At 39.0% G+C, this 27,866-nt stretch overlaps 1 protein-coding gene across 1 annotated transcript; it reads right to left on the minus strand.

The window, feature by feature from the left end:
* On the minus strand, nucleotides 1-27,182 carry LOC148672752 (melanopsin-like). Its single transcript, XM_088628638.1, has 9 exons — nucleotides 26,889-27,182; nucleotides 18,239-18,372; nucleotides 14,391-14,594; nucleotides 12,251-12,422; nucleotides 8,540-8,698; nucleotides 4,583-4,690; nucleotides 4,323-4,497; nucleotides 3,240-3,389; nucleotides 1-2,592 (listed from the first exon to the last, which is right to left on the minus strand). Exons 1-9 carry the CDS (start codon nucleotides 27,020-27,022, stop codon nucleotides 2,266-2,268), a joined length of 1,563 nt encoding a protein of 520 aa, XP_088484764.1. The 5' UTR covers nucleotides 27,023-27,182; the 3' UTR covers nucleotides 1-2,265.
* Between the last annotated feature and the right edge of the window lie 684 nt (nucleotides 27,183-27,866).

The raw sequence follows: 27,866 nt of genomic DNA on the forward strand, positions 1-27,866 counted from the left end.
GAGATAAACTCTACTTTATGATTAACATTGTACAATCTTAATTTAACACATAAGCAAAATATTTTAACTCTGAAAGGAGAATCATCTATTTCTTCCTTTTAAATTCTGCGCAAACAATGATTGTCGTTACATTCTGTAATTTTCAATATATAATGTAACTGATAGAGTATGTAGAGGATGTTTGCATGTTAAAACTGAAAATACATACAGGAATTCTTTTAAAAGGCAAATTAATGATTTGTACCAATACTATACAATGTAACACACCTCAATGTTCAGGACATATTCACTTTGAAGAAGTACGACAGATCAAATGAATAAGAAAACACACAAAAAAAACTGCTTTCAAGTTGCCATTAATTTTCCCTGGACCAAATGTTCACTAGCTAAAATTGCAAAGAGAAGTTAAACAAATCAACAAAGTTATCAGGTGAGCTTAAATAAATTAAAACATTTCTTAAAGCACATTGTTCTCAATGACTACTAAGCATACATGGCATTCTAAACCCCATTCTATCACACAGTTCCTGGACTATTGCAGCCATAAGCCTATTGTTCTGACAGTTGGGACAGCATTGTTCCAGGATTATTGTCATTCTTTGTTTTTTTACCTGAATAAAATATATGTTTATATAGTCTACAAATGTCATGATCTAACCCTCTGGTACACAGACACCTAAAACAACAACAACAACAACAGCGTCAGCTTGCTCAATGGATAGCCTGAGTAAATCAAAAATGAATTAATCTCTTCACTAATATAGTATATATGCTCACCACATAAGAATAATGCATTTACAAGTAGTCGGTCCTCCAGAAGTGGTTTCAGGCTAAACAATTTTCAGTCCTGGACCAGGAAAGACCAAATAATTGTAATTATGGAGAAAATGAGCCTGGACAAAACTAATAAAGAGCATATTGGCTTTTACCGACAGATCTTGAAGTCACACTGAATAACGTTAGTGTCACGAAGCGTTATTTCGGGACCCTATGCAGACAACACAATCCTGGAGGTGAGGAAAACACGGGGGGAAAAGCATGCAAAGGGGCTGGAAGGAAAACAGGGGGGCGTGTCCATGGTGTGCTGGTGTTCGGGGGAGGTGTGGCCGAGGCCAACAGTCCAAAGGAGTCAGAGGCAAACCTATGAGTGTAGTTAAAGTCCAAGACCAGGTAATCCATCCTGACAGACAAACAGAGTTAAAAACCAGAGAGCGGGATCCGGCGGAGGGACTGGGGAATAAAAGGGGGGTCACGGGACCAGACGCTCCCTAATCCCGGACTCAGATGGTCAGGACACCGTGATGAAGCCTGTGCCGTCGAGTCGGCTGGACTCGTGGATAGGTGGGCTTCCGGGCGTCCATCTTCCAAAGCTGAGCCCAGATTGGCAGGAACGCCTGGCTTTTGTAGGACGGGGGCAGGAACCGGAGGCAGGTGCAGGAAATCAAGAATAAAACTAGGAAGGGCTGGAGCGTCCTTAAGAGGAGGGGTTTAAGAGCATGACAGTTAGTGATTTGTACAAGGAGTGTGACTATCCACAGCCCTAAGGTCAGTGATATCTGACAGCTCTGCTCCTCTCACTGACTAATGGGTTCCTTTGTTTTCTCCATTTCAGGTAGAACCTGCAGGACTGTCGGGAAAAAAACATGCCCCAAAAATTGTCACTCATACCTCAAATGTTAAAAATGCACATTTTTTACATTTCTGTCAAAATTTTGTATGTGCTAATCTGATAATTAGAGAAGAGGAGGCCAGTTATTCACACCGCCACACCTGTGGCACCATGAGGCTGTACAGTTCATTATGATGAGACATGACTGCTTGTCTTAGGGGTCTGCAGAAACAGGGGTCATCGACATGAGTCTTGCCACCTAGTGAGAAAAAGGTGGTGCTAGTGTGATGGGTGCCACTCTGCCCCATGCTGGGACCCAACTTCTCATGGGCACCCCTGGCTTCAGAACCCTACAGAACGACAGTGTGAAACCCAGACATTGCCCCCCCAGACAACATGAACCCCAGACCTTGCCTCCTCAAATCCTCAGAGTCCCAAACAGTGTAAACCCCAGACAGTGCCCGTCCTCGGACAGCTCTGAACCCCAGACAACGGCAAATTCCACCCCACCAGTGCAGGGAGTTCAGCTCTGTCTATGCCCAGACGCCACTGAACCCTGTTACACAAGAACATTTTTCTTTTCTAGATTAAACAGAAAAAAACAAAGAACTGTGCCATGTCTTCAGGAAAGGAATTTTTTCAGTAGTGTCCAAGAGCTATGTGTAGCAGTTTAAAGTCTGAAGGTCCAGTAGGATACTCCTGTTCTCCTGTGTCAAGGAGCTTGTCTTTTTCCCTTCCAATACTGTATCTTCCAGGAGACTTGTCTCTGATGTAGGACTAATGACAATGCGAGGAACAGATGTGTTGACAAAAGGGTCCAGGCCCATTTTTGACAGACTCAACCCATTTTCTCCTGTTGTAGTGTCTGAGCTGTTGTGAGTCTCACTTTTGGTCACCAGGAGAGGATATGAGGCCGAGTTTAAAGATCCTGACACCAGCTCCTGCTCAAAGATGCTCAAGGGCTTCCCCACAGAGAGTTTCTCCTGAAACACCAGAACAGAAGCACAACAACAGAAAAGATACATAAAAAATTTTAAAAGTGTAATTTCACATAATATTGAATTCTGTTTGTGGAATATGTGGAATGTTAAGTATGTTTTTTCATAAAACTATAGCTGACAAAAAATATCATGATAACATAGAGAAAACAAATCATTTGATTTCCAGCAAGGATCTCAAAGTGTGAGGGCTTTAGTACCACAGCCAGCCATGCTGTTGTTAAATTAATTAATGACTGCAGACCTTCCCAGTAGACTGCACACACAGCTCATTTAATTGAATAGGATCTCAAACATTTGCATACCAATCAGCCTGAACATTTGTCACAGAATCAATCTTAAAGAATCCTTTTTTGCTCACTGTAAATGTGGTTCCTACCCTCTGCCACCCTGACAGAGAATCTCAGCAATACTTTCTGAACAAACCCAGACAAAGATTCAGACTGTATCACAAGCAGGGTAAGTGCAACATGTGACCCAAGAAAAAATCATCATGTCTAAAGTAGTTTAGTAGACCTTTTTCTATTTGACTTTATTCTTAACAAGAAATAATACTTTCATCATTAGAAAAGTGCACATTATTCCATGCAAATGGGATCTTGTGGCCTTTCTTGGTGTCACGGAGCTCATACCTTTTCTTCTACAACTGTTGTCCAGCTTTTTGATTTCCTCCGAAGCAGCAGCTGGTTCCCATCCCTTTCCTTAGATAGGTTGGAAAAAGACCTGCTTTTGCAGGCATGTGTCTTTTGGGGAACTGGGTCCAGCAGCACATCACTCCAGACCTGCAGTCCAATGTTACAGAAGCATGATCAACAGCTCCTTGTACAGCACAGAGGCCCTGCACTATAATCGCAAGGAATAATGAGAGCACCTTCACACATACTGTATTGATTAAATCAGATTTAGACTTTTTTGGTGAAACAATGTGATGTTTTGCCGTATACCTATGAAAGCAATCAATATATTGCAGTATACTACAATACCACAATATTATCTGCTGAAAAGATCCCTTGCCACCACAAGATGTTAAACAAACAGGATGCACAACTAAAATAAATTAATTGATCAAAATAAAAAAAAATAATCTCACAGTTGTTCCTTTTTATAGAATCTTATCGATCACTTATTACTACTTATTATTTCCCATTATTGCAGGGTATAATAAGGTAAAGTTTTTAAATTTACAAACAAAAAAAGACTGAGTCAGGTCCTGGGAAACATGCTTTTTTCCACAGAGTGATGTTGTATTTAACAAAATGAAAAGAGAGGAAGACTGCAGTTCTATATATATGAGAATATCTTGCCCAGATAAGTTTTGAAAAAATGCATCTTCCCTTCAGAATGAAACAACGTGAACATATCTATTGCCTTAGAGGACATGATACAGAGATTATTTGTAACAGTACTGGCCAATGTGTCTGATGCAAATAAATAATAATAAAGAAGGAAAATGCAAGCCTTTTGTAGACTGGTTATTATACATATTCAAAGTGGGGTACAACATTAAATTACAAATTGTAAATGACAAAAAATACTGTTAGTTGTGAGGGTCACCGTCCCCCCAAGAAAAAAAAAACTGATTTGGTTTCCAAAAGCTGCGATGGACTGTCGTCAGAGCGTATCCCTCCTTGGTCCAATTCTTGCCAGGATAGGATCCAGCGCCCTGTGAGCTGTACTGGATAATATGGTGTAGAAAATAGATGAAAAAAACTCACCGTGCCTCCCGAAGACATCGTCGACACTCGTCTGAGTTTGTTCCTCGACACAGTAGACTGCCGGCTGCGGACAGACTCTCTGAAAGACGATTCGCTTGTGGAAACTGACACGCACTCTTTCCGCGGTGGTCGTACCAGAAACCCCAGGCAGGGAACAGTCTCCCCTAGGGTTCTCCTGCAGAGAGGACATGAGGGCGGATTCAGCGATACATACTGTATACCTCCAGTTTGAGAAAATGGAAATAAATTAGCATAGTCACCTGTACTTAGAGTGGATGATTGCGTAAATTAACGGGTTGTAGATGGCAGATGCTTTTGCGATCACAGCAGGTACAGCTTTTGAATATGGATTTAAGATGTTAGCATACCTGAAACAAAGCAAAGAAGTGATACATCACTGACTCCAAACTGAAATCCAAGTCGGAGCTGAGTAATTTCAGTGAAATCTGCGTTTATTTATATTGTGCAGAAAATAAATGGTCATATTTTGCAACAAAACTGTCAAGTTAGGCCAGTTTGTTATGTTTTATGATGAACAGAACACTGCTCATAAATATAAGATAGCATACAGAAAAAAAATACAGGGTTGTCCAACAGCAATTTTGCACTTTACCAATTTCAACTACAGTTGTGGTTTTCTAAGCTAAAGCCATCATAGTAGTAGCACTGCATACCAAAGTATTGTCTTCAGATCCAGGCAACACACTATTGTACTGGAGTGTATAGGATTTTCAATTACTTTGTTATAAATCTCAGCCAAAACACATAATTGATCTATTTTTTCAATAGTTAAATTTCATACAGGTTAATGTACCTACTTCTGAAAATCCACAATTCGGACACTCCAGGACACCCAATCAGCTCAGCATACACGCACTCGGATCTCAGCCTTTCTGGATAACCTTATGAGACCACTAGTTGAAGGACTTCCTTCATATATTAAGAACACTAATCATGCTCTAAAATTTTGAAGTTTCCATTTTCAGGGCCCAGAGGCCCAAATTGTTTCATTTTCACCATGGACATTCTTTTACATTATCATTCCCTACAATGACAGTCTTACAGCCCTCAAGCACACACTGAACTAATGTACAGTGCTTCATCCACAAACCCATATTCTTCACACAAACCCTTCCACTTGAACTTTCTTTTCTGACTGACCCATCGTCTCATATTGCTGACCACCTAAGCTGAGTGACTTTCTTGTTCACAGTTCCCTCAAGCACCCACAGCAACCATCCACAAGAACTTTTCCCTGCAACAGAACCCGCTGCATCACCTGCAAATATATATCCAATACAACACACGTTCAAGAATCCTCTGCACAGTTCTGAGTCACCTTGAGACATTATCTAACAACCTAATTTACTGCATTTTATGCAGAAAATGCCCAGCTATTGGTGATACAGGAAGAAGACTTGTGGGCCATTTCAGTGATCATATCAGAGCCTTGGGGATCAAAGATCTCTCCAAGCTGGTATTTCCCCATTTCATTCCTCGTGACCATGATCTTCCTGATATCTCTGTCTCCATCCTCTCATAGGAGTTTCAGAAATGCAGAAAAATATCCAAAACCACAATTATTCCTTCACACCTGAAGAAGGAACCTTCAACTGTTCCTTTGCAGCCAATACATGCTGACTCAGCTATCTACTCAAAACCCTGAAAATTAGTAAATACCGTAGCAATACCGTAGCAAAGCAGGTTGATGTTAATCATATTCCAAGCAATTGGAAGAGAGCCATCATTGCTGTGTGACAGAGCACAATGATGATTTGGGATGCTTTCTTCATGCAATTTAAAATAATGTTCTGATGTTACACCAGGCTTCTGTGTCTTGTTTATGGAAATATTTGCCTTCTTCATCCTGGGACACAGATTACATATTGGAGGATTATCCTCTATGTCCCAATTTTAAGTCTGCTTTTAATGCAAGATTTTAAAATGTATTTTGTCATTTTAATATATTGGCAATGAGTTCTACAAGGTAGCTATATTCCTGATTGATCCATTAGCATTTTTATTGATGTGATGGGCAGTGACATATCACATGTTTGATTATCTTCTCCATTTTAACACACTCTGTCATGTTTCATTTGCTTACAGGAGAGTGTTAGAAGTTGCCTGCCAAACAGAAATGTTTCCTTTTATTAATCTTTCTCCTTCAAGATTATAACACTTCTCAAACATGTGGAGATCTTAATTCCTTGATGTGCCTCAGCAAAACAGTAATCTTAGATGTGAGATTATGTGTGGGAGTGATATGATCATTAAATGGAGTTCAAAACCTCTGATATATTTGAAGAGTTGTTTCATGAACCCGGGTACAGCCGTTGTCTGCCAGCAGGTCAGGTGGAGGAGCGAGAAATTATTTCACCTAATGAATTAAGGGGTGACTGTAGGAGGGCCAGATTATGCAAATCCAAACTAGAACTGAAACAAGACACTAGCTTGCTTCTTTTACCAGGCTACCTACTGTATTTTGATCAATACAATAGTATGACCATACTGTACTGTATGTTAGGACCTCAGTGTAAAATGTAAAATCTAATTTGCAGAACGGCACTTCCTACAGCATGGTGTTGCTACATGAGGGCATTGGTATAGCTATATAGAGTATAGAGTTAGTCACGTGCAGTCACAGGCCCCGGGAATGTACAGTAGTTTTAGGTATAAATAATAATAGTTATTTTTGTAGAATAATAAAGACAAAATGTAAACTAATCCAATGCAATACAATAACACAAGAGATCCAAGCCTTGACATTAATTTAAAGGAGACAGGGAAATTGTTTTGTTTTGCTTTTTTCACATAGTCATGTGAGTTTTAGGCAAAGGTCAGTGGGTATACATACAATACTGTACATGTACTACATCTACCCCTGATAACAAGTGACACTCTCACTCTAGCCAGAGGGTTTACTCTGACACACTGCTCTAGATCATGGCAACCACAGTGGATCTGAGCATTCTGGAGAAGAGCAAACGTCATTACAAGAAAACACAGAACTGCTGCTGTGTGATTAGTGAATGTATCACTTTGAGTTGCAAATTCTCTGGGAAATGACTGTGCACAAATAATTAATTTTTAATGTTGTTGTTATTGCACTGCTAGTTTTGGGGTCATCACAGAGTGAGTCATGTCCTGAATCCATACTGTAACTGCTTCTGTACTGTTAAGACTCACAGACCAGAGGTAAATGTGCAGTTTCCTCAGCACAGTTATATTTCCCTTCAGAACTGACAAGAAAAGCATTGGGACGGACCCAGAGTACTCATGCACGTCCAGATTGCTAGAGTAGACCCCGAGTAGTTGAATAGATCTAGAGGACTAGAGAAAGCTCAAAGGGCTAGACCAGACTCAGACAAAGGCCAATGGTTATACATACATGTACAGTACTACATCTAATCCTTATGAGAAGTTACACTCTCGCTCTAGCCAGAGGACCCATGTAGACCCAGAGGATTAGAGTAGACCCAGAGGATTAGAGTAGACTCAGAGGAGTAGAGCACACCCAGAGAAGGAGAGTAGACTCAAGGAACTAGAGTAGACTCAGGACTTAAACTTAAACAGGACTCATGTAGACCCAGGGGAAGTGAGCAGACTCAGAGGAGTAGAGTAGACCCAGAGGACCAGAACAGACCTAGAGGAGTAGAGTAGATCCATAGGACTAGCAGACCCAGAGGAGTAGAGTAGATCCATAGGACTAGCAGACCCAGAGGAGTAGAGTAAACTCAGAGAAATGGAATAGACTCAAGAGTAGAGTAGCCTTGGGACTAGAGCAGACCCAGAGAACTAGAGCAGATCCAGAGCACTAGAGTAGACTCAGAAGGAGTAGAGAGGCTCAGATGACTAGAACAGACACAGGGGACACTTAGCCCAGGAGTTCCCAAATCCTAGTCTGGGAGGTGCACACACTTGCTAGTTTTCATTCCAGCTGAGCTTAATTACTTAATCAAAGCTACTTGGGTATGACATTTACAAGTTTTCTCTTCCCAAACGGTTGGAATTTTGTATCACTTATGAAATGCAAAAATTAAAAGGCAACATCCAATATGTTTAAAAGCTGATTGTAGTCTTGTGGTGTCTGCAATCAGCTTTCTCTGTAGTGCATTTTTAATTCTCAGACCTTCTGTGGGTATACCTCAGCTTGTTTCAAGCACAGCAGTACACAACGAAACCTCCTAGTGTCATTAGTGTGAAAAAAGGACCATTACCCTGCCCAGGCGATGAGTGTGACGCAGGCGTAGGGGCTCCAGGAGAGCACAAACACAATGATGACCACAAAGGCGATTTTAGCCAGTTTCCACTCATTCTTCACGGACTGCTGGATCAGGGCAGACTTTTTCGTGTGGGTCCTGAGTTTTTCCACATCTCTAAATGAATAAGAAAATATGCAGAAAGGAAAAAATGATGAATATCCCACACATAAGCACACGAAAGAAATTTAAAGTGATATCGCTTCTGAGGCTTTGTCACCATTTCAAGGCCTCTTTACTTGGAAGTAAAATCCCTTCTGGTAAAGACACATCCCCCAAACCTCCTCTTTCAAAACAACAATAATGTTCTTTTCTCTATACTGACCTCCTTACCTTTGCCAAGCAGTAAGTAATTACTTATGCAGATAATGCTCATTTTACACTGCGACTCAGAGAAATCACACATTTCTTTAGTTCTATATTTGGTCACGTCTACAAAACCTTTTTTAAGATAAAACTACAGTTAGACTCAACTACAGTTATTACTATCAAAATAATACATTTTCCCTATTGTCTCCCTCTGTTTATTTTTAAGAAAATTGCAGCATATCATCCCAGTAAAAATACAGGGTCAGATACGGTCTTTTTTCAAATCAAGCTTGCACAATGGATATGCAATTTCTGTGAACATCTGGACACAGTTTTAAAGTTCAATTGCTTTACAGACAAGAGACAAGAAAGATTGTCTATGAAACACAAATCCCTTCAGAGACTTTATTATTTGTTTTTTTTAATACAATATTTTTCTCATCTTCCTTATTGTATCTATTCAAATGTTTTGTTTTTCTATTTTATTGTAAAAACAACATAAGTTTGATTTTTTACGAATAAACCAACGCTTAAATTGCAGTTACTTCAATATTGAATGTGCCAGAAGCGTGATTATGTTCCATTTGAAAAAAAAATCTATTTTAGAAAATTGCTTCCTTTAAGTTTCAAATATGGGATTTCTTTAGTCTTGGACTTTAGATTTCTTTTTTTGGTTTACACTCCAGCACTCTTAATTAAAAATAAGCATATTATTGGTGCTCACATACAGTAAGTTATTAAATCTATTACAGATATAAAGTGACACCATAATAATAATTCAAAGTAATACAATAAACATTGTTAAAACCTGTTCTGATATAAGATGCAATACCAAACATCTGCACAATGTGACATTTTTACTCTCAAGTAAGTCAAGAATGACTCAAATGACTCAAAAAGAATGTTTTCAAACACTACCTCTGAGATGGGAGGGAGTAGAATGAATTTTGCAGTTTAAAATTGTAGGTTTTGTGAACCTAGAAACGTCACAAAAGCCCTTTAGTGAACTACATGAACTATTTTGCTCCTCCACTGCATCAACAAAAAAATTGTTGTTACAAGATTCATGATTACTTCAAATGGCAGGAAGCCATTTGGGCTCTCTGATTTATTTGGTGGTCTGAAGGTTATTGATTCAAGGTTTATATCCAGCTGTTTTTTTAACAAAGCCAGGTATCAGCTTGGACAAAATGGATAGCTTATTCAATACTTCCACCACCACCCCTGGGTAGAGAAGTCTCTCCAGGTGTCCCTTTTAACCACACTTCCCTGTAGTTTCCACTTGTATCTTCTGGTTCTCAGTGAAGCAACTATCCCAACATTACAGAATCGAGACAGTTTGTGAACAACATGTTAACTGTATAAATACACAAAAATAATCAAATATATTTGTACATGATCATTGACTTGATTGATTTATTTACTTGCAGATTGACTTGAGCTGCATCTGTAGTTACAGGGGTTAGCACACACCAGTTTTTATCCATTAGCTATATAAATAAAAAAGCAGTCCATACTGTATAATTAGCTTTAATAATAATAGATTGAACTGATTGACTTGCCTATGATGTTAACTCAGATCCAGTCCTTTCATCTGTCTAAACAATTCATGTGAAAGAGCAGAAGTCTTTTGAAAAAACAACAACATTTGTCAAGTCCAATTTCTTCACAATCACATCACGTTTAAATTTGTCGTCCATCTGTGTTTTCCTACCCAGAAATCCTTGTGGTATACAGGAATAGCATAAAAGGGAATATTTAGGCTGCGATCCAAATAATTTATTTTGACGCACTTTCTCATTCAATGTTTTATTTGATTAAATAAATGGACGAAAAGCACTCTGACAAACAATAACACACTTATATATGGTGAATAGAATAGAATCTGTGCAGCTGAGGAAAACACAAGCTGTTATGAAAATCAAAAGAGGGTTGTACATGTTTTGAAGAAAGGGACATCCACCCGATACCATATACTCAGTATTTAAATGTGCTGCCTTTTACTTTATTTTAGATATACTGTAAGCGCCACACATGACCATAAAGAGTGCACAGCACACAAAGGTCTTCATAATGATTTAGGAGTGTGTGTTTTACTGGGGGCAAATTGTAATCGATTGTGCACGTTAGCACAAGCTAAGGTTTTAGTAAGTACGAGCAGTAATGGCTGAAACGTTCTGCATCCAGTGCAGTTACAGTAGTTCTTTGCAGCTTTGCTTTAAGGACTCAAAGTAATGTTCTAACAATTATTTGGTGCCACTTTTTCATGAAGCCAAGATGGCTGATTCGTACCCATCCAGAAAAAATCTGCCTGATCCTGATATGGGTGTTGGCAACCTGAAGCTTATCATGGAAACACAGGGCACAATGTTGGATGACACCCTGGATGCTAGTCCATTGCATGGTATACACACTGACAAAACAGAGACACCAATGAGTCAGCCTGTCTTTGTGGGGCAAGGGGATACTGTGGTAACTAGCAAAAACCCACACAGTCATGAGGGGAACATGCAAATTCCACTTTGACAGATGTAGATTCGAACCCATGACCCATAAGCTATGACAGCAGCACAAGCTGCCACACCTACTCATACATATGAATGTCTTCTAAAGAATTATGTAACAGTTAAATATTAAATATTAAAACATTAATACTCTTGAAAGTATGGTAATAATTTTTGCTATTATTGCTGACAGGCAAAAATTGTGGTTTTTGATAATCTGTACGATATGTTTATGGATTATGATTTTTCTATTTTAATGGAAAAACACTAATAAAACATGTAAAATGTGAATTTTAAAGAACAAAGCATGGAAGAAAATAGAAAAATCTTCTAAAATTGTTTCCCCTGAGTTAAGGGGCATTACTGAGACATTCTTCTGAGAAAGAATTCAATTAAAAAATATTTCTCAGAATTCCAAATTAGTTTTGCAGAAGAAAATAAAAAGGTATGTGAGAGACTGGGGAAATGGTGACAGCGAAAGTCCGTTGCAATGTAGCGCTCTTTATTTATTTATTTTTTTTAAGGAAAAATAAATGAGAGAAAAAAAGTTTGTCTTCTTCCTCTGCGGCCATCAGGATCTCAGTTGCTTTTTGAGGTTTTAAGGCTGTTTTTTTTCTCTGGCTGTAGATTCTTGGTGGACAGCTTTCCTCACCTAGGCTCAGCTTACACACCCTGCTGAAGAGAACTTGTGCTTTCATAGAAAGAATCACGACTGTCATCTTTCAAGGCCATAACTAGCAGCAACTGTGGTCTCCCAGGCGAATAATAGCTGACACCCTCACAAGGTGCTAGTGTGCAGTGCTGCCATGACACCATAAACATTTTAAGATTGACATATGTGGTGCATCTTTCTTACCTGCTGGTGCTCCGAATTGCTATGAACATGAACACGTAGCAATAGGAAATGATAAGCAGTGGGATGAAGAACACAAAGCAGCAGAGCATCAGGGTGTAGCTTCTGTTTGCGGGAGTAGCTGTGACATAGTCCCATGTGCATGAGGTCATCAGCCCTTCTGGGATGTATGAACCTGCAAAATAAATGGCCCATTATAGAAAAGCTCATCAGATACAGATGTTGAAATTGCTCTGGTCCTAAAGAATAAAGAAGAATAAAGAAGGCGAGGATTGTCATATAGTTTTTAGTTCTGCTAAGTCTGTTTAAAGAAAATCACCAAAATAAAAGCTTCAACACATTCGGAGGCCATAATTCCACACTTGTAAGTCAAGGTGTGTTACACTTTGATCACTAAAAAGATCACTTAAAAATGTAGGTAGTGGTGGTATGTGACTACTCTATACAGGGCACTGGACCTGTTGTCCAGAGGAACCCACAGTCGAGTTCCTGGAGAAAGGGTGGCTCAGGGCAGTGGACAGCCCCCTGGAGTTGCCAAGGATGCAGACGGGGGAGTTGAAGGACAGGAACATCTGACCTCCAAGGCCTGGCAGAATATTCCTTAACAGAACGGTCCCTCAAAAGGGCACCAGGAGCTGGGCTGATTCAAGGTACACACCCTCAAGGGGGTTTTCACCAGGGAGGAGGCCAAGCGTGCTCTATCAGAGCATTCTCTTGGAACGCTGTCTTCTGGTAAAGAGCTGGGCAGGATGGACCTCTCAGGTTCCACCTAGAATGGGCTGAGGGAAGTCATCTGGAGAGGCTGGGTCAGAAATGGAGTCCCAGCCTCTGGTCCCCTCTCAGCACAGCCATGGGCCGAGCTCCCCGTGAGCCCTAGAGAACTGGAAATCAGGAATAGGACTGGCTCTGCTGGGACGGAGGGTGTCTCACGAGGTGGTGTTATACTTGTCAATGCCAGATCGCCGAGGAGAGGCACAGCAGGGTTAGGATACCCCAGAGCACATGGTGCCGTGAGAGTTCTCGGCAACTGCACTCTGACAACTGCCACTGCAACATCACAGCAGGGCGAGTGTAACACATGCATCTGGCATGCAATGGTCTCACCACCTTTACACATACTGTATGTTACTGTATCAATTATATGAAAGAATGGTTGAGGAAATTTTAAATATTTTAACAATTAACTAAAATATTTTTCCACAATGTGCCAAGGTTGAATAGATATACAGTATGGAATGTGTATATATATCTACAGTTAACATATTTTCAGGGGATAAAAAGAGATCTATAGTAACATTTGTTACTGTATGTTTTCCATTATCTTTGTTAAAAGGTTTACAAGAACATCCAGTTTACAAATGAGAGGCCATCTGAAACATCTAGAAAAGACTGATTCAGGATTGCCTGGCTTAAAACAGATTTCCCTTGTGTGAAGTACCTCAACTGTGTATCCTGTACACAGAGAACGCCTTCAGAAAATCCTTATTTGCTAAAATTTGTTAAGGTGTTTTAAACAGTGGGCTCTCATGTTATTACACTCACCTTGTCTCCCGCATTAAACGCATTATCCCAATCATAGACTATCCCAATCATAACCAAGTATCTGGTTAATTCACCACTCTCCAATGTCAAAATCAGCTCTCGTCTGTGATTATCTGTGTCAGGCCCTGCATGACAGCACTAAAACACTGGATTTGGCAGTGTTTCTGTCCATCCTGTTTTGTTCTTAATGTTGGGTTCCATAACTATTAACTCTGTGTACATTTTAATATGACCAAGCTTCATCAGATGTTAAAATACTTCAGCAATCAGCAGCTGTCTGCAATGATAGAACCTCTGAAGTAATTAAGAGGGTTCTTAATTTGAACTTGATTACTGTGCCCCTAGAAACAGAAAACTGGAAGGTAGAACTTGCTTCCTGTTAACATCCTGGAATCATGCTCAATGGCAGAGAGGGACAGAAAGCATGAGCTGTTGACAACCATGGCAACGCGAACCAAGTACATGGTAAAAATGCGGAAAATCAAGGAGAATTCTAAAATAACATATTCAGACTAATTTACCATGCTGATCTTTCATAAGAGGAGCAACACTTGGAAACACTGGAGAAGAGCACAAGGGGAAAATTGCTCACTCCACTTACTCCATCCAACCAGAGGCGCCAGGCTCCATGCAAGTGAGTACAGCCACACTAGGAGGATGACCAGTGACGTGCGTCTTTTAGATGTCCACTGGATGGACTGCAGAGGCTTTGTGATCACCAGATACCGGTCAATAGATATTGCCAGCAGTGTAATCATGGAGGTGATTCCAAAAAGTGCACCACAGAAGGCGTACAGTTTACACCCTGAATAGAATATGAGAAGGGACATGACAACAAAAAAAGATAAACATACAGTATATATCTTACAAGGAATAATCTTCAGGTTTATTGTGTGCATGTGGTGCCAAATGAGTATTAATAAGCTCTTGTGGTCTCTCATGCTCAGAGAGAAGAGACTCTAAGAGTCTCTAAGGGAAAAATGAAAGAGGCTCTAATTCCACTTTTTGGATATAAAGTCAAAGTCAGCACCTGGGACACCTGTTTCACCCTTAATAGGGGTAAAATAGTCTTGTAGTCTCTACACACATTTTCACAAGTGTTGTGAAATACAAAAAAAATAACATTGCATCCATCCACACACATATACTGTATATACTGTGTTTACATGTACAGCACATATTGATCCTGCCCCTGTGGAAGTGGCTGTTCTGCCTTCAGGGGACAACTACTGTACAGCAGCCCTGTCATGAGATTACTCAAATATACATTTATACCAAACCTGACACTGATGTGGCCGTCTCTATTCTATCTAATTGCATCTCTGACATAAAAACTTGGATGACTCAAAATTTTCTTCATTTTAACTGTGACAAGACTGAAGTCATGTTTATTGGCAACCCCCATCAACTTTGTAAAGCCAATGCTGTAACCCTATCCGTAGATGGTTCTGTACTTGAGCTTCAGTCTAAATTGAAAAACCTTGGGGTGATATTCGATTCGGGCTTAACATTCGACCCACATGTGCAGCATACTGTCAAAACATCTTTTTTTCACCTCCGAAATATCGCTAGACTACACCCTATGTTATCACTAACTGTGGATGTAAAGCTGATCAACACATTTGTGTTCTCCCGAATTGACTACTGTAATGCTCTACCTGTTGGGGTATCTAAATCTATATTGAACAAACCGCAGTATGTCCAAACTTTGGCAGCCAGAATCCTGACCAGGAGCAGTGCACGTGATCACATTACATCCTGGAGTCCTTGCACTGGCTTCCTGTCAAATTCCCTGTGGACTTTAAAATCCTCATGCTCACCTATAAGGTGATTATCGGCCTACTCTCCACCTCGCAACCTTCGCTCTTCTAATTCTCTCCTAATTGTTCCCCAAGCAAGGATATCAGAGAGTCACCTCTAAACTCCTTCAAATCCAGACTCAAAACCTTCTTCTTTAGAAGAGCCTTTGCTTACAGTTACTGGTTCCATTCTATACCCCTCAGCTCCTACTATACTTAGTACCACCATCCACAGTCTCCTCTATTGTAATTGTGCTTTATTTATTATTGTTGTCATTCTGTAAAGCGCTTTGAGAAGCCACCTTTAAAGGCGCTATATAAAATAAAGTTGTTTTTTATTATTACTATTATTATTATTAGAAAGAAGCCAATGTCCTGCTTTAAGAAAATGTCCTGGGACTTCACTGTTTATTATCAGGTTTTACCTTTAGCTTTAAAATACACAGGATCATGGTATTTAATTCTAGTGGTTATATGATGGATATAGTAATATCCATGTCTTATTTAAATAGATACAGATACAGTCTATATATAGACAAGTACCAGCGAGTTACAAGAAAGGAATATCCAGAGATTCTGTGGCATTTCCTAATCTACACTCATGGTGTATAACATCACTAAATCCATCAATGTAATTTTATTGAAATAACATGTCTATGTGCTTAACGTTAAAAATGACCTTTAAACTCAGAAAAGCTTTTTTTCTTATCTCTTGAACATGTTAGTATCACTAATCGACTGTGTATTAAAGCACAGTGCTCAAAAAGATTATCTGTTAAATTATCATTTCTGAGTCACAGAACACAAGTTCTTTCCAGATCAGTGACGGAGTTGAGTTGAAATGATGGAAAGAGATCCAACTGATTTAATCAATACTAACTGCAAATTATCATATGCCTGTGGTGGCTCCCGTCTGTGACGATGGAGAGGAAACAGGCCTTTGTCATCTGACATTGCACCTAAATAACTTCACCAATAATAAAATTGAATGTTTAGTTACGGACTGTTAGAAACCACTATGACTAAAATAAATTCATTTGTCAACACTGATTTTTAAATTAGGACTTTCATAGCCATGTGCAATATACTGTATACAGTTGGACTCTGATTTCAATCATCCCTACATGCACCACCCACCATTCCAGGACAGCTCCCCCTGGTGGGCTGTTGGTTGTGGATGACTGGGATTCTTGGGAAGCAGCAGCATTTTCAGCCTTTTATTCTTGCTTTTACTTATAAGAACCTTACAATGATTGTTTTTGTGAGCGTTATTTAAATGCAGAGATTTAATTTAAGAGCACTACAACGCTCAACAGAAATGTTTAGCTGAACTCTGCGGTCTCCTGTTATTTAACCTGCTGTTAACAGTTCCTGTAGTCTTTACATTAGCAAATGTGCACATGAAGTACTAACCAAACATAAGAAGGTTTTTCCCTTTCAATATTTTATAAGTAGCACAATAATTACCATAATGAAACACAACTCACTCTCACACCTGTTATTAGGGGGCAATTTTTTTTTTCCGCTTTCAGTGTGACAATTTCTGCACTCCTAACAGGCAAGAACAGGCACGCCTGGTCGTAAGTGATGACATATACAAGATATACTGTACAAGCTTGGTGGAAACAGTCTCAGCCTGACCCAGGAAACACATTTTACCTGTCTGAACCCATGACCTTGGCTACTTATAAAAACAAGGTATTATGCAGATACAGTGCTGTTACATGATTTGTAACTTGCAGCCCATGACTTATGATTGTTTATGAGCTGCTTACCCATTACCCACGGCCTGCGGACCTGCTTCCTGATTTTTTAAATTGCATGTAACAATTATGTCCTTGTCCTTTGGCTAGATGATGCCGGAGAATACTTTAGAAATGTTGGGGGATTTTATTTGAAGAGTCCACGGGCAATCGTTTCCTTTAAAATAATAATAATAATTAATAATTGCTTACACTTATACTGTATAGCGCTTTTCTGGACACTCCACTCAAAGCGCTTTACAGGTAATGGGGACTCCCCTCCACCACCACCAATGTGCAGCATCCACCTGGATGATGTGACAGCAGCCATAGTGCGCCAGAACGCTCACCACACATCAGCTATTAGTGGGGAGGAGAGCAGAGTAACGAAGCCAATTCATAGATGGGGATTATTAGGAGGCCATGATTGGTAAGGGCCAATGGGAAATTTGGCCGGGATGCCAGAGTTACACCCCTACTCTCTTCGAGAAACGCCCTGGGATTTTTAATGACCACAGAGAGTCAGGACCTCGGTTTTACGTCTCATCCGAAGGACGGCACCTGTTTACAGTATAGTGTCCCCGTCACTATACTGGGGCATTAGGACCCACATAGACCGCAGGGTGAGCACCCCCTGCTGGCCCCACTAACACCTCTTCCAGCAGCAACCTTAGTTTTGAGTCCCTCTTTAACACATCCTATCAAGTCTCATTCACAATGTCAAGAAACAGTACAAAAATTAAATTTTCTTCTCCTGCCTTTTATTTATCACTGTTTAGGTACTTCATGATGTACTATAATTTCCAATAATGATATAAACATAAAAATACATAGAGAGAATAAAGGCTCAGATATTAAATGTGTAGAACTGCCATAGTCCAACTGAGATGAAAATGTAAAAATGTTACCCAGTTCACCAAACACCCACTCCTTGTTTAGGCAGTTGACAAAGAAAATGGGTGACTGCGAAATGGACATCAGGAAATCACTTATAGCAAGGTTCATGATGAAGTAATTGGGAGGCGTCCTCAGTTTCTTATCACTGCAACAGAAAAAAAGAGTTTTCAGCATTAATGTTTTGGTGGACTTTCTTGGGGTAATAACTAAGGAGGATTTGTGTTTCTGATTTGGTGTGATTGTGATTATATTCCTGCACTGAAAAGACATACAGGTATCATACTGAACAGAAGCTTAAGAATTAAGAATTCTAAAGAATTAAGGCTCGAGGCATCATTGCACAAGTTCACAATTCATAACAATTGTTTATTTGGTCGATACATTTCAGTAAATACATTTGAAGCATTACATTTCTTCTTTAAACAATTTGTGTTTACTTAAAAATCCACAATGTTTCAGATCGTAGTTTGTTCAGAAATTCCATGTTCTTTTTCACTGCACCAAAATGTTCCTTTTTGAAAGTGCATATTGATATTCAATCTCAGCCTGTAAATTGGGGTTATTAGCAGAACATCTTCTTCTGTGTCAGCTGCAACTGTCTTTCAAATGCATTTGAATACCCAGGTTTGTGTTTTACAAAACTCCAAACAATCTATTTTATTTTAACAAGATTCAACATGGAAAACTAACTCCTGGAGATTCAACATATGAAGTTAGTCAGAAGGACCACAGATGAGAGGGGGATGTTTGGCCCATATACTGTCATGTGGCTCTGTTTCAATACAGTGCTGTGGTACTACTGGCTGTACTGGTACCAAACCTTAGCATGTATTTTCCCTGGGAAAGGGGACATTTGGATCAGCCACTCAGACCCATATGAACACAAAGAGAATAGGCAGATCATGGTCCTGCTCTGGAATCGAATTCTGTAACTTGGAGCTGAGAGGCAGTAGTGTTAAGTATTATGACATTGTGCTGCCCTAAACAGATAATTTTATTAGTTTTCTTTTGCTGTTTGTTGGGTCACGCGAAAAAGGGATCAGCAAAAATTGAAAGGAATGTCTATGTTATAGTGTTGGCTTTTTGCTTATATGTTACAGATTATCTGGAAAATATGTAAATGTATTAAAATAACTGTCCAATTAAAACATTTACTAGCTTGTCAGGTAGTAATAAACAAACCAGTTATTTTGTAAAGTTACTGTCAAAGCCTGCTCATCTATAAAATCTCCAGTAAATTTGTGTGTTGGGACTCACAGTATGTCAGAAAACACTTGTTACACACCAGGCGCATGTCTGGCAATGTGCTCAAGTTATATATATGATATCTGAAAATACTAAACACATAAAATAACCATAGACCAGTAACTACAGTAAATGCATTGTTATTAACAGAGATTTAAACAGAAGTTTAGGAGGAGATCAACCCCTAACCTTGTCCATTTCTGCTCTCACATGTATAAATATCACTCTGCATACTTGTTTGGTGTGAGGAAGTCTCAACTGCTGAAATGGAGGATGTTTTTTCTACTTTTCAGAATGGAATGAGCCTTTACTTGCTCCTGGAGTTTTCAACATTCAGTGAACAAGGTCGTGTGCATAATTTGATTATATGGTAAACCCTAAAGATTTAGGACTTCCAGCCAGACATATGAAACCAAAAAATGCATTTATTTTTAAGAAAATGATCCAAAAAAATGATGAATAATCATGGCACATCCTCATTGATTAAAATGTTACTACTATACAAATTATGCATTGTATAATCACATTCACTATAAAACATCAGTGCTTTCTCTTTTAAAGGCAAGAAAAACATTCTGTAGTGTGTACAAACTAAGCTAGTTTCTCATATTTAGATCCTTTTTACCTTTAGATTTGAAGACTATGATACCTAAATGTCAGTTTCACAGTACTTACAATACTACAAATCACTCCTTTCATTTAGTTCATTAGCTAGAGAATAGGTTGTGATTTCCAAGAAAAAACACAGAATGACACATTCACATTTACAGCTGCTGTTGTCAGCTGAAATCAGGACCTAAAAGAAGGACGAGAAGCTGGTTAATTTCCTCAGTACACACGCTCTCTTTAGCCCTTCACACTCGCTGGCTCTGGAGGAATCATCCTCACCTCAGTGCACACTGTACTTTCCAATCAGGATACCCACATCTCCACAAGACTGGAAACTTCTCGCTCAGTCACTGACACAAGAAACGTCTAACACAGCCTTAATCTGAGCCAACACTTGGAAGAACTTTAAGAAGTGCTTTTACGGTGAAGTGATAATGTACAGAACGAGCATTACAGCGTCTGAACATTCTTTACATCCTTCTGCACATGACTACATTCTGTCATGACTACATCAGGCAAGAGATTAAAGATATGTCAGTTCATGAATAAATGTAGATTTATATCTGCTTTAGATATAAATAGTTCTATTAAAATGATCTATCTTACCAGTAGAAATTACAGAGAATTTACAGAACTGTTGTTCTGAAGCTCAGCCTTCCATAAATATAGGACTTTAAGTGTACTGTTTTCCAATTCTTTCCATTCACACAATGTAAAAGCCCCTTGGGGGTGCGGCATTACGTGGGGTGTGTCCAGTGTGGAGGCGGAGCCCTGCTCATAGGGCAACACCTTGCCTTTGTAGTCCCAGCTGTCTGGGCTTTCAGCTGATGAGCCCCAGCTGGGCGGGTCCTATAAAGGCACACTGGACACCCTCCGACGTGACCAGCAGGGCTACTCCCAAAAGGGGGGGAGTTTTCACCGACAAGGGGAAAATTCACAAGTACAATCCAGGTGGTATAAAAAAACAGGAATTTAGCATGCTTCAGATCTTTGTGATAAGCAAGCAATTATTTTTTGTTAGTCTCACTGGGCTGCAGTGACTGTGGGAGGCAATGGGCCTGAAGTGAAGTTCGATCAGGGCTGGCAAAGTCTTGCAAGAGTTTTGACCTTGCGCTTGCACAAGAGTTTGGAGTTTGAACCTGCACTGAACCTCTCTGAGCTGGTAGGGGCCCAAGCCCAGGGGATTTCACTATCAAATTCAAGGGAAGAAAACAAATCTCCTAGATTTCCCCTGAGCTACTGTACTTGTCATGAGACACTGGCTTCACTTTCTCAGAAAAACTGTGCATGCCGTTTCTACTTATAAAACCCATGCGTAAATGCAGCCATTCATAACTATGCCAAAACCAGCTTGCCTCTCTCTATCCCATCTCTACCACTGTCGTGATTCCCAAATGCCCCCCTGAACCTTTTTGTCATTTCAGAACTGTTCTAATCCATTGCACAAACAGTGTTATGGGCATGTGTGTATTTACTGTGGTGGCTGTTACTGTGATTAAACCTCCTGGCTTTAATAATCTCCCTGAAATCTCCTCTTTTTAAACTGGGCACTGTATTTACCCACTTGTCTCTGGCCAGGCTTGAACCCAATGGGGGTTAGATGCCACAATTTCATTTTTTTTTGTACAGTATTTTGAGAAAATCCAGCTTGAATGTGTGGTATAATAATTCAACACAGAATCAAGTGATTAACACTAATCTAATGTTTTAGTTGCATCATTGCTGTATTAAATTCTTGTACATATTTCCTGCCCATATACTGCTGTCTCCCAGCTTGTTTGGTGAACATTATCTAGTGTGCCACTGCAGGACTACTAAATTACTTTTGCCATCTTCCAAGAAGTCCTCTTCCTCCGAGTCATTATTACTCCCTTGGGATCCCATTTTCAAAATAACACAGAAATCTGCAAATCACATCACATACCTTAATGATTCTTCATTTATTCCTTTAATCCCATTGCACTCTCTTTTTAAATATTTCAAAACTAATAATGTAATGTTTTCAAATAATCAATCGCTATGATTGATTCTTCATTTATTCCTTTAATCCCGTTGCACTCTCTTTTTTTATTTCATAACTAATAATGTAATGTTTTCAAATAATCAATCGCTATGATGCTCAGTAACAAAAGCAGAGCTGTAGATTGTGGTTCCGCAGGAATTTTCAGATTAAAGAAATGTTGCAAATCCATGTAGAAATGATAAGATTTGTTTAATACAATACTATTTGGTTTTAGATTGCGTACAGTATGTTCTCATATGATCTCACATTTCTAAGAATGACTTAAGCCTTCAAATCCTCGCGGCGTCTGCACATGGTGTTTCCTCATTAATTCCCGTAGGAAAGGAAGGCATTGAAAATCTACTGCTAATAAAACACATCACAGGACAACAGTAATTATTCTGAATGGACAAGAAACAACGTAGTGGAAACAGCTGAAGCATACTGTATTTAACCAGGTGATGAGGTGTGGGCACACGAGTGGGGAATAGCGCATCGCGCAGGCGGGTAGATATCGCTATCGGTTTACTATGGAAGCCCTGTGGAAGCCCGTTTCCGCCAGGGAGTAAAAAAAAACGCGCTATGGTATCTCAGAATTCCGACTTAGCAACTCAGAGTTGCGAGTTAGTAACTCAGAATTCCGACTTCATATCTCACATCTGGGACTTCGAAATAGCCCGAATTTCATTGTCTGTCCTTTTGTTACTGTAATGGATTCGGGTTCTAGGGTTTGTGCTCTCCCCGCTCCTACCCTATTTTGTGCCTCACTGCATTGACTCGAACCCAGGTCTTGCCAGCTGAGCTAAAGAAGACACTGCAACCAGATCGGACAACCTGTATGTCGGCCGTTCCGTTACACTATATTCATGAATCGTACAGGATCATAGGATCTATAGGCCTGAAGACTTGTCTTGTACAGTGCCCTGATAAAAATCAAATTAATTACGGTATAATAATGGAAATATGTGAAAAAGTACAAGTTTCAGCTTTTATAATTGTGAATATCTCTGGATGTGAAGTGTTTATTTCTGTATCTTATTTCATATTCTGTCTCTGTTTTATATTTCTGGTGTTTAAATAAAAACGTTTTTAAAAAGCCAACCATGCACTATTCCATCCGGGTACTATGGAAGCCTCACTGGCGGAAATGGGATTCTATAAACATTAGTGTAATTTGATTTTTATCAGGGCACTGTACAAGGCAAGTCTTCAGGCCTATAGATCCTATGACCCTGTACGATTCATGAATATAGTGTAACGGAACGGCCGACATACATGTTGTACGATCTGGTTGCAGTGTGGTGACGGCACCGTCCTAAAACACAGAGAAGTAAATATTTCACTTTTCTGTGTTTTACTTCAAAAGCCAGTTAAAAGGACAATATCTTCCAATGTTAAATCAGTAAAAGTGTTTTTCCACTTAGACGCACTTCAGAGCCATTAGTGAAAATCCCATGACATTGCAAGCAAGCCATCATTTCACAGGCACTCACAAAATGGCTTTTTAAGTGCCTTGAATCCACTTTTAGCAATATGCCAGACAAAATGACAGATTATGAATATGTACCACAGACATGTAGATAGAGAGGAAACTATTCAAATGCATAGTATAATAAAGGGCACAGTTGCATTCTTAAAAACATACAGTAAATGATGTACTGTACATCAAAATTGCATTCGGAAATGTAATGTACTTGAAAAATTGCAAAGTATTCACATATTTCAAGCTCTCTCCTCTGGTTTCTGATGCAGTATTAATTTTTCATTAAATTTTCTATAGTTTTGGGTGAACTGACGGAAAATAAATCTCTTGTATTTTTTTTCTCAGGCAACTTTCATGATTGAAATTGGTGTGATTTCTCAAAAGCCCTGTGAAATTCACAGATGAATTACAATGGCTGGAAAGCCTGTCGATTTTTACCCAAGCATCACTATGTGCTACAAACGTGCGTACTCTAGTTTCATCTTTCAGTATAATCCCTGTCCACCACTGTGCATTTACCACATCAAAAAATAAGCTGCTCTGTGTAACCTTAGTAAGAGTGATGCAGTCTCACTGTATCTGGGGTTGAAAAACTCCCTGTTTGGCTCTGATGAACCTCAACATCAATAAAAGCTCGCATGACCAGATTGCACTCTAGCAAATATTAAATTATCAGATCAAAAAAGGATGAAAAAATTCAGTTCTAGGAAACAGTGTATCTTTCCCATAAAATCCAAAATGGCAAAGATTCTTATTTTTCTGTGCACAAGATTGGATGACTTACAAATGAACCCTGGCTGTTCATTCAGTGAAATGATCAAACAATATTGCTGCACCGCTCGCAGCATGCAGTAAACGTTAAAAGAGTGTAAATGTTCTACAATAACTTTAGACAAAAGTCCACACAGAATAACATGTACCTTCCATACATTGCGTTTATAATTTGTAAACCAAAATCTGTGAAGAGGCTGCAAGCTCAGAAAAAAGAGAAACTGTATCATTTCATATCCCAAAATAATTTCTTAAATTGCAGCTCTTAAATTTCACTTTAAAATAATGAACCAAAGACTAGAACAATGTCTTTCAACATGTTTTCATCAGGTTCACAATAATGATTACCATTCATTGCTACAATTATACTGAATAAATATTTAGCAGAATATTGTAAGAAGAGAATATATTTGATATTTGCTTCAAGAACTATGGAGCCTCATAGAAACTAGTCTTTAATCCATATCTTAAGTAAATGTAAATATAATACAAGAAACTCTTGAATATATTAGTGTATCTGAACTCTTAATGTTAATAATATATGTATATATGGAAAAATGTTAAAATTTCATAACACATTGTTTACACAGTATATTAAGGGATTTTAAAATGATTAATTGCTTATTTCAATGATCAATTATTACAATTATGCCATTTGAAGAAATGTAACAAATATCAAGACATGTTTTATATTAAACAACATAGATTCTGTCCTGTTCTTGAATCAGCACAAGCTTTTGTGTTTTATACATATTTCAAATATAGATCATCTTTGCATCACTGTGCACAGATGTTATTTTCTTTTATGCTCTGTTCTATTGCAAAGCTGCTTGGCACCAAATCATTAAAAGGAGTCTATATGAACTCATGCCTTACATCTGACATAAAATACTAGACACACAGTATAACAATCTCTTCATTCACTTGTGCAGTATATCAGAGTCTCTACAGACCATAACAAAACCAGTCCTTCCACAGCACTTCTACTCACACACCCCCCTGTAACATATTCCGTAGCCTGCCGGTTTCTGTCGATGTGAGCTGTTAATAAGGTCATTGACTAAATAAATACTTACTAAATTTAATTAGCATGAAATGTTCCTTTGTCTACAGCTGCTGAGAATTGATTCATCATTCAGTAGAAGATGTCTTTTATCAATTTAATTTTCTCATGTCTTAACCTTTTGATTGTGCCTCTGATGTTTTAGTGCATGTGGATTCAAGGAAAGCCCACATTTTAAGATACTGTAAATATTGGAACTAAGCAGATAAATAGGAAATCCACTTTTTGAAGGTACCAAATGAACACCAGTCTCAGACCAAGGGGAATCCAGAGACAGGAGGGCCATTTCTAACAGGATTAAGCAAAACAATACCAATAACAGAGCTGACAGTCCACATAATGCATCAACTTCACATGTCCTGAGTGCTATTCCACTGTTCATCTGTATCTTCTGCTGTAATCTTTTGGGAGTTATTACTTTCTTTCCTGACCTTGGCACAGCAAGTCTGATCTGCTCAGCATCCCACCTGCACATTCCTACAGGATCTAACTTCCGAAGCAAGACAGACAAAGATATATCACATTGGATTAGAAACGCACCTCTGTACATGCAATAAATTAAAGCCAAATGTAAAAACTGTCAGACTCAGTCAATCAGTCTGTCCCTTCGGAGTACAATCTCAAAAAGGTTATAATGTTAGCCAACAAGTCAAATGAGATAAAGATCTCAATAAAAATTTTACATCCCTAAACTGCTGGGAAATCTATAGCGATAGCAATGGTAGAAATTATGTCTCTTTTTAATGGGAATCATACTGTATCACACAACAAAGAGTGACTAAGGTTTGGGTTAGTACACTGATCCATTCCTCCAGTTATTCAAGGAATATACAGTAGTATGCAGGAAATCTCCAGACTTATAGCAATACATTCACAAAGTAAAAACACTGTAACTACTGTGTTTTTAGAGTAGAGTCTAAAATGTCTGGCTAGGGTTTAATATTTGTGCTGGAAAAGCCAACCTGGCTCCCTAGGGAATCTAATTACACTGCACCTACTGCCTTCTGGCTTCAGACACGCACAAGGTTGACTTAAGACGAACTAACCCTCCAACGCCTCACATTTAACAGACTTGACCCAATATGAAATAGTCAGATATCTACTCTAAAGAAACAAGCTTAACCAAACATTGTTCAAGAGTGCTTCAAAAGCCTATTTCTTTCAAGCACACGCAAAATAAAAATAGGCTAGCATGTGTTGCTCCAATATTAGCATTGAATGAAAATGGCTGCATGCTTTCCTCACATTTAGCACTAAAAACTTTCGATGTAAGGTAAAACCAGAGAATTCATATAGAAACATTTTGAAATTACACACACAAAAATAACAGCCCAAATCCCACACTTGAATGACAGTGTTTTAGGAATAATTCGAACACAGTGCTTCTGACTGGTGGAGAGACTTGAAACAGTTAAAGCATAATTAAAACACAGGCATCTAACACGCAATGACTGGAAACACATGAACGGATAGTTTTGTGTACATTACCTGTAAAATGCATACATGACTAGAAGGTTTCCAACCACTCCAATGGTGCCAATCACTACAACAAAACACGCAATGATGTAATGGACTTGATCTGGCACGTCAATCTTCTTAACAAAGCTCCTGTGGGGCTCCATATCCAGGACCTGGTATGAGGAGATAACCAGTTTTGCATTAGCCTTTTCATTCGGTGTTTCTCGGACACAGTATCCGTGCTTCTGACAGGAGGAATGAATAGTCACTTGATTGTTGTGATTTTACAGAGAGTGGCCAGCAACTCAGTTATTTGCAGTTGTGGAGATATCCAGGTCATATGATATGTCAGTTGCAACAATATTGTTTTAACTATTTGCTTGTGATCCCGAGAGGAATGCAATAATTAGCTGTTGTGAATTCCTAGACAGATCAGAAACGGTTTGTTTTTATATAATTTTAGTCGGTCAGTTATACATTCCTCCAAGGCAGAACTTACTTTCTTACTTTAAGTCTTCCGTTTTCTCTTTAGGATTAATCCTATAACAAGACAACAATATAAAACAGCAATATAACCACTGGTCCATATTTTATTCAAGACATATAATCCCCCCGCACTTTGATACCTTACTCCAAGACAAACCAGGCTTTATCTCTGAGCCACCTAGTGGATTTTAAACATCTATTCCAGATTCTTAATAGCAACAATAACAAAAATAAAGCAGCCCTAAAGAAGGAGAGTGAATTGATTTACAGAAAGGAGTGTGTAGTACTATAAGTCATGAAAGAGTACTGCACTGATTTTCCCCCTCACAGCTTAAACTCTGGCCAATTTCCTGTCACCTGGGCTCTCTAACAGGCAAGCCCTGTCTTCCAACTTTATAGCATCCTCAGCTCTACTCAGCTCCCTACCTGTCACGATTGACATCCCTGCCCTAGAGGGTGCTCCATTTTACTCCTGTTAATAGTTTCCTGTGATCATTCATATGTGTTCCAGTTGTGCCTTGT

Source organism: Lepisosteus platostomus, chromosome 4, assembly GCF_059453375.1.
Source record: "Lepisosteus platostomus isolate fLepPlt1 chromosome 4, fLepPlt1.hap1, whole genome shotgun sequence".
In the NCBI taxonomy this organism is placed as follows: Eukaryota; Metazoa; Chordata; class Actinopteri; order Semionotiformes; family Lepisosteidae; genus Lepisosteus; species Lepisosteus platostomus.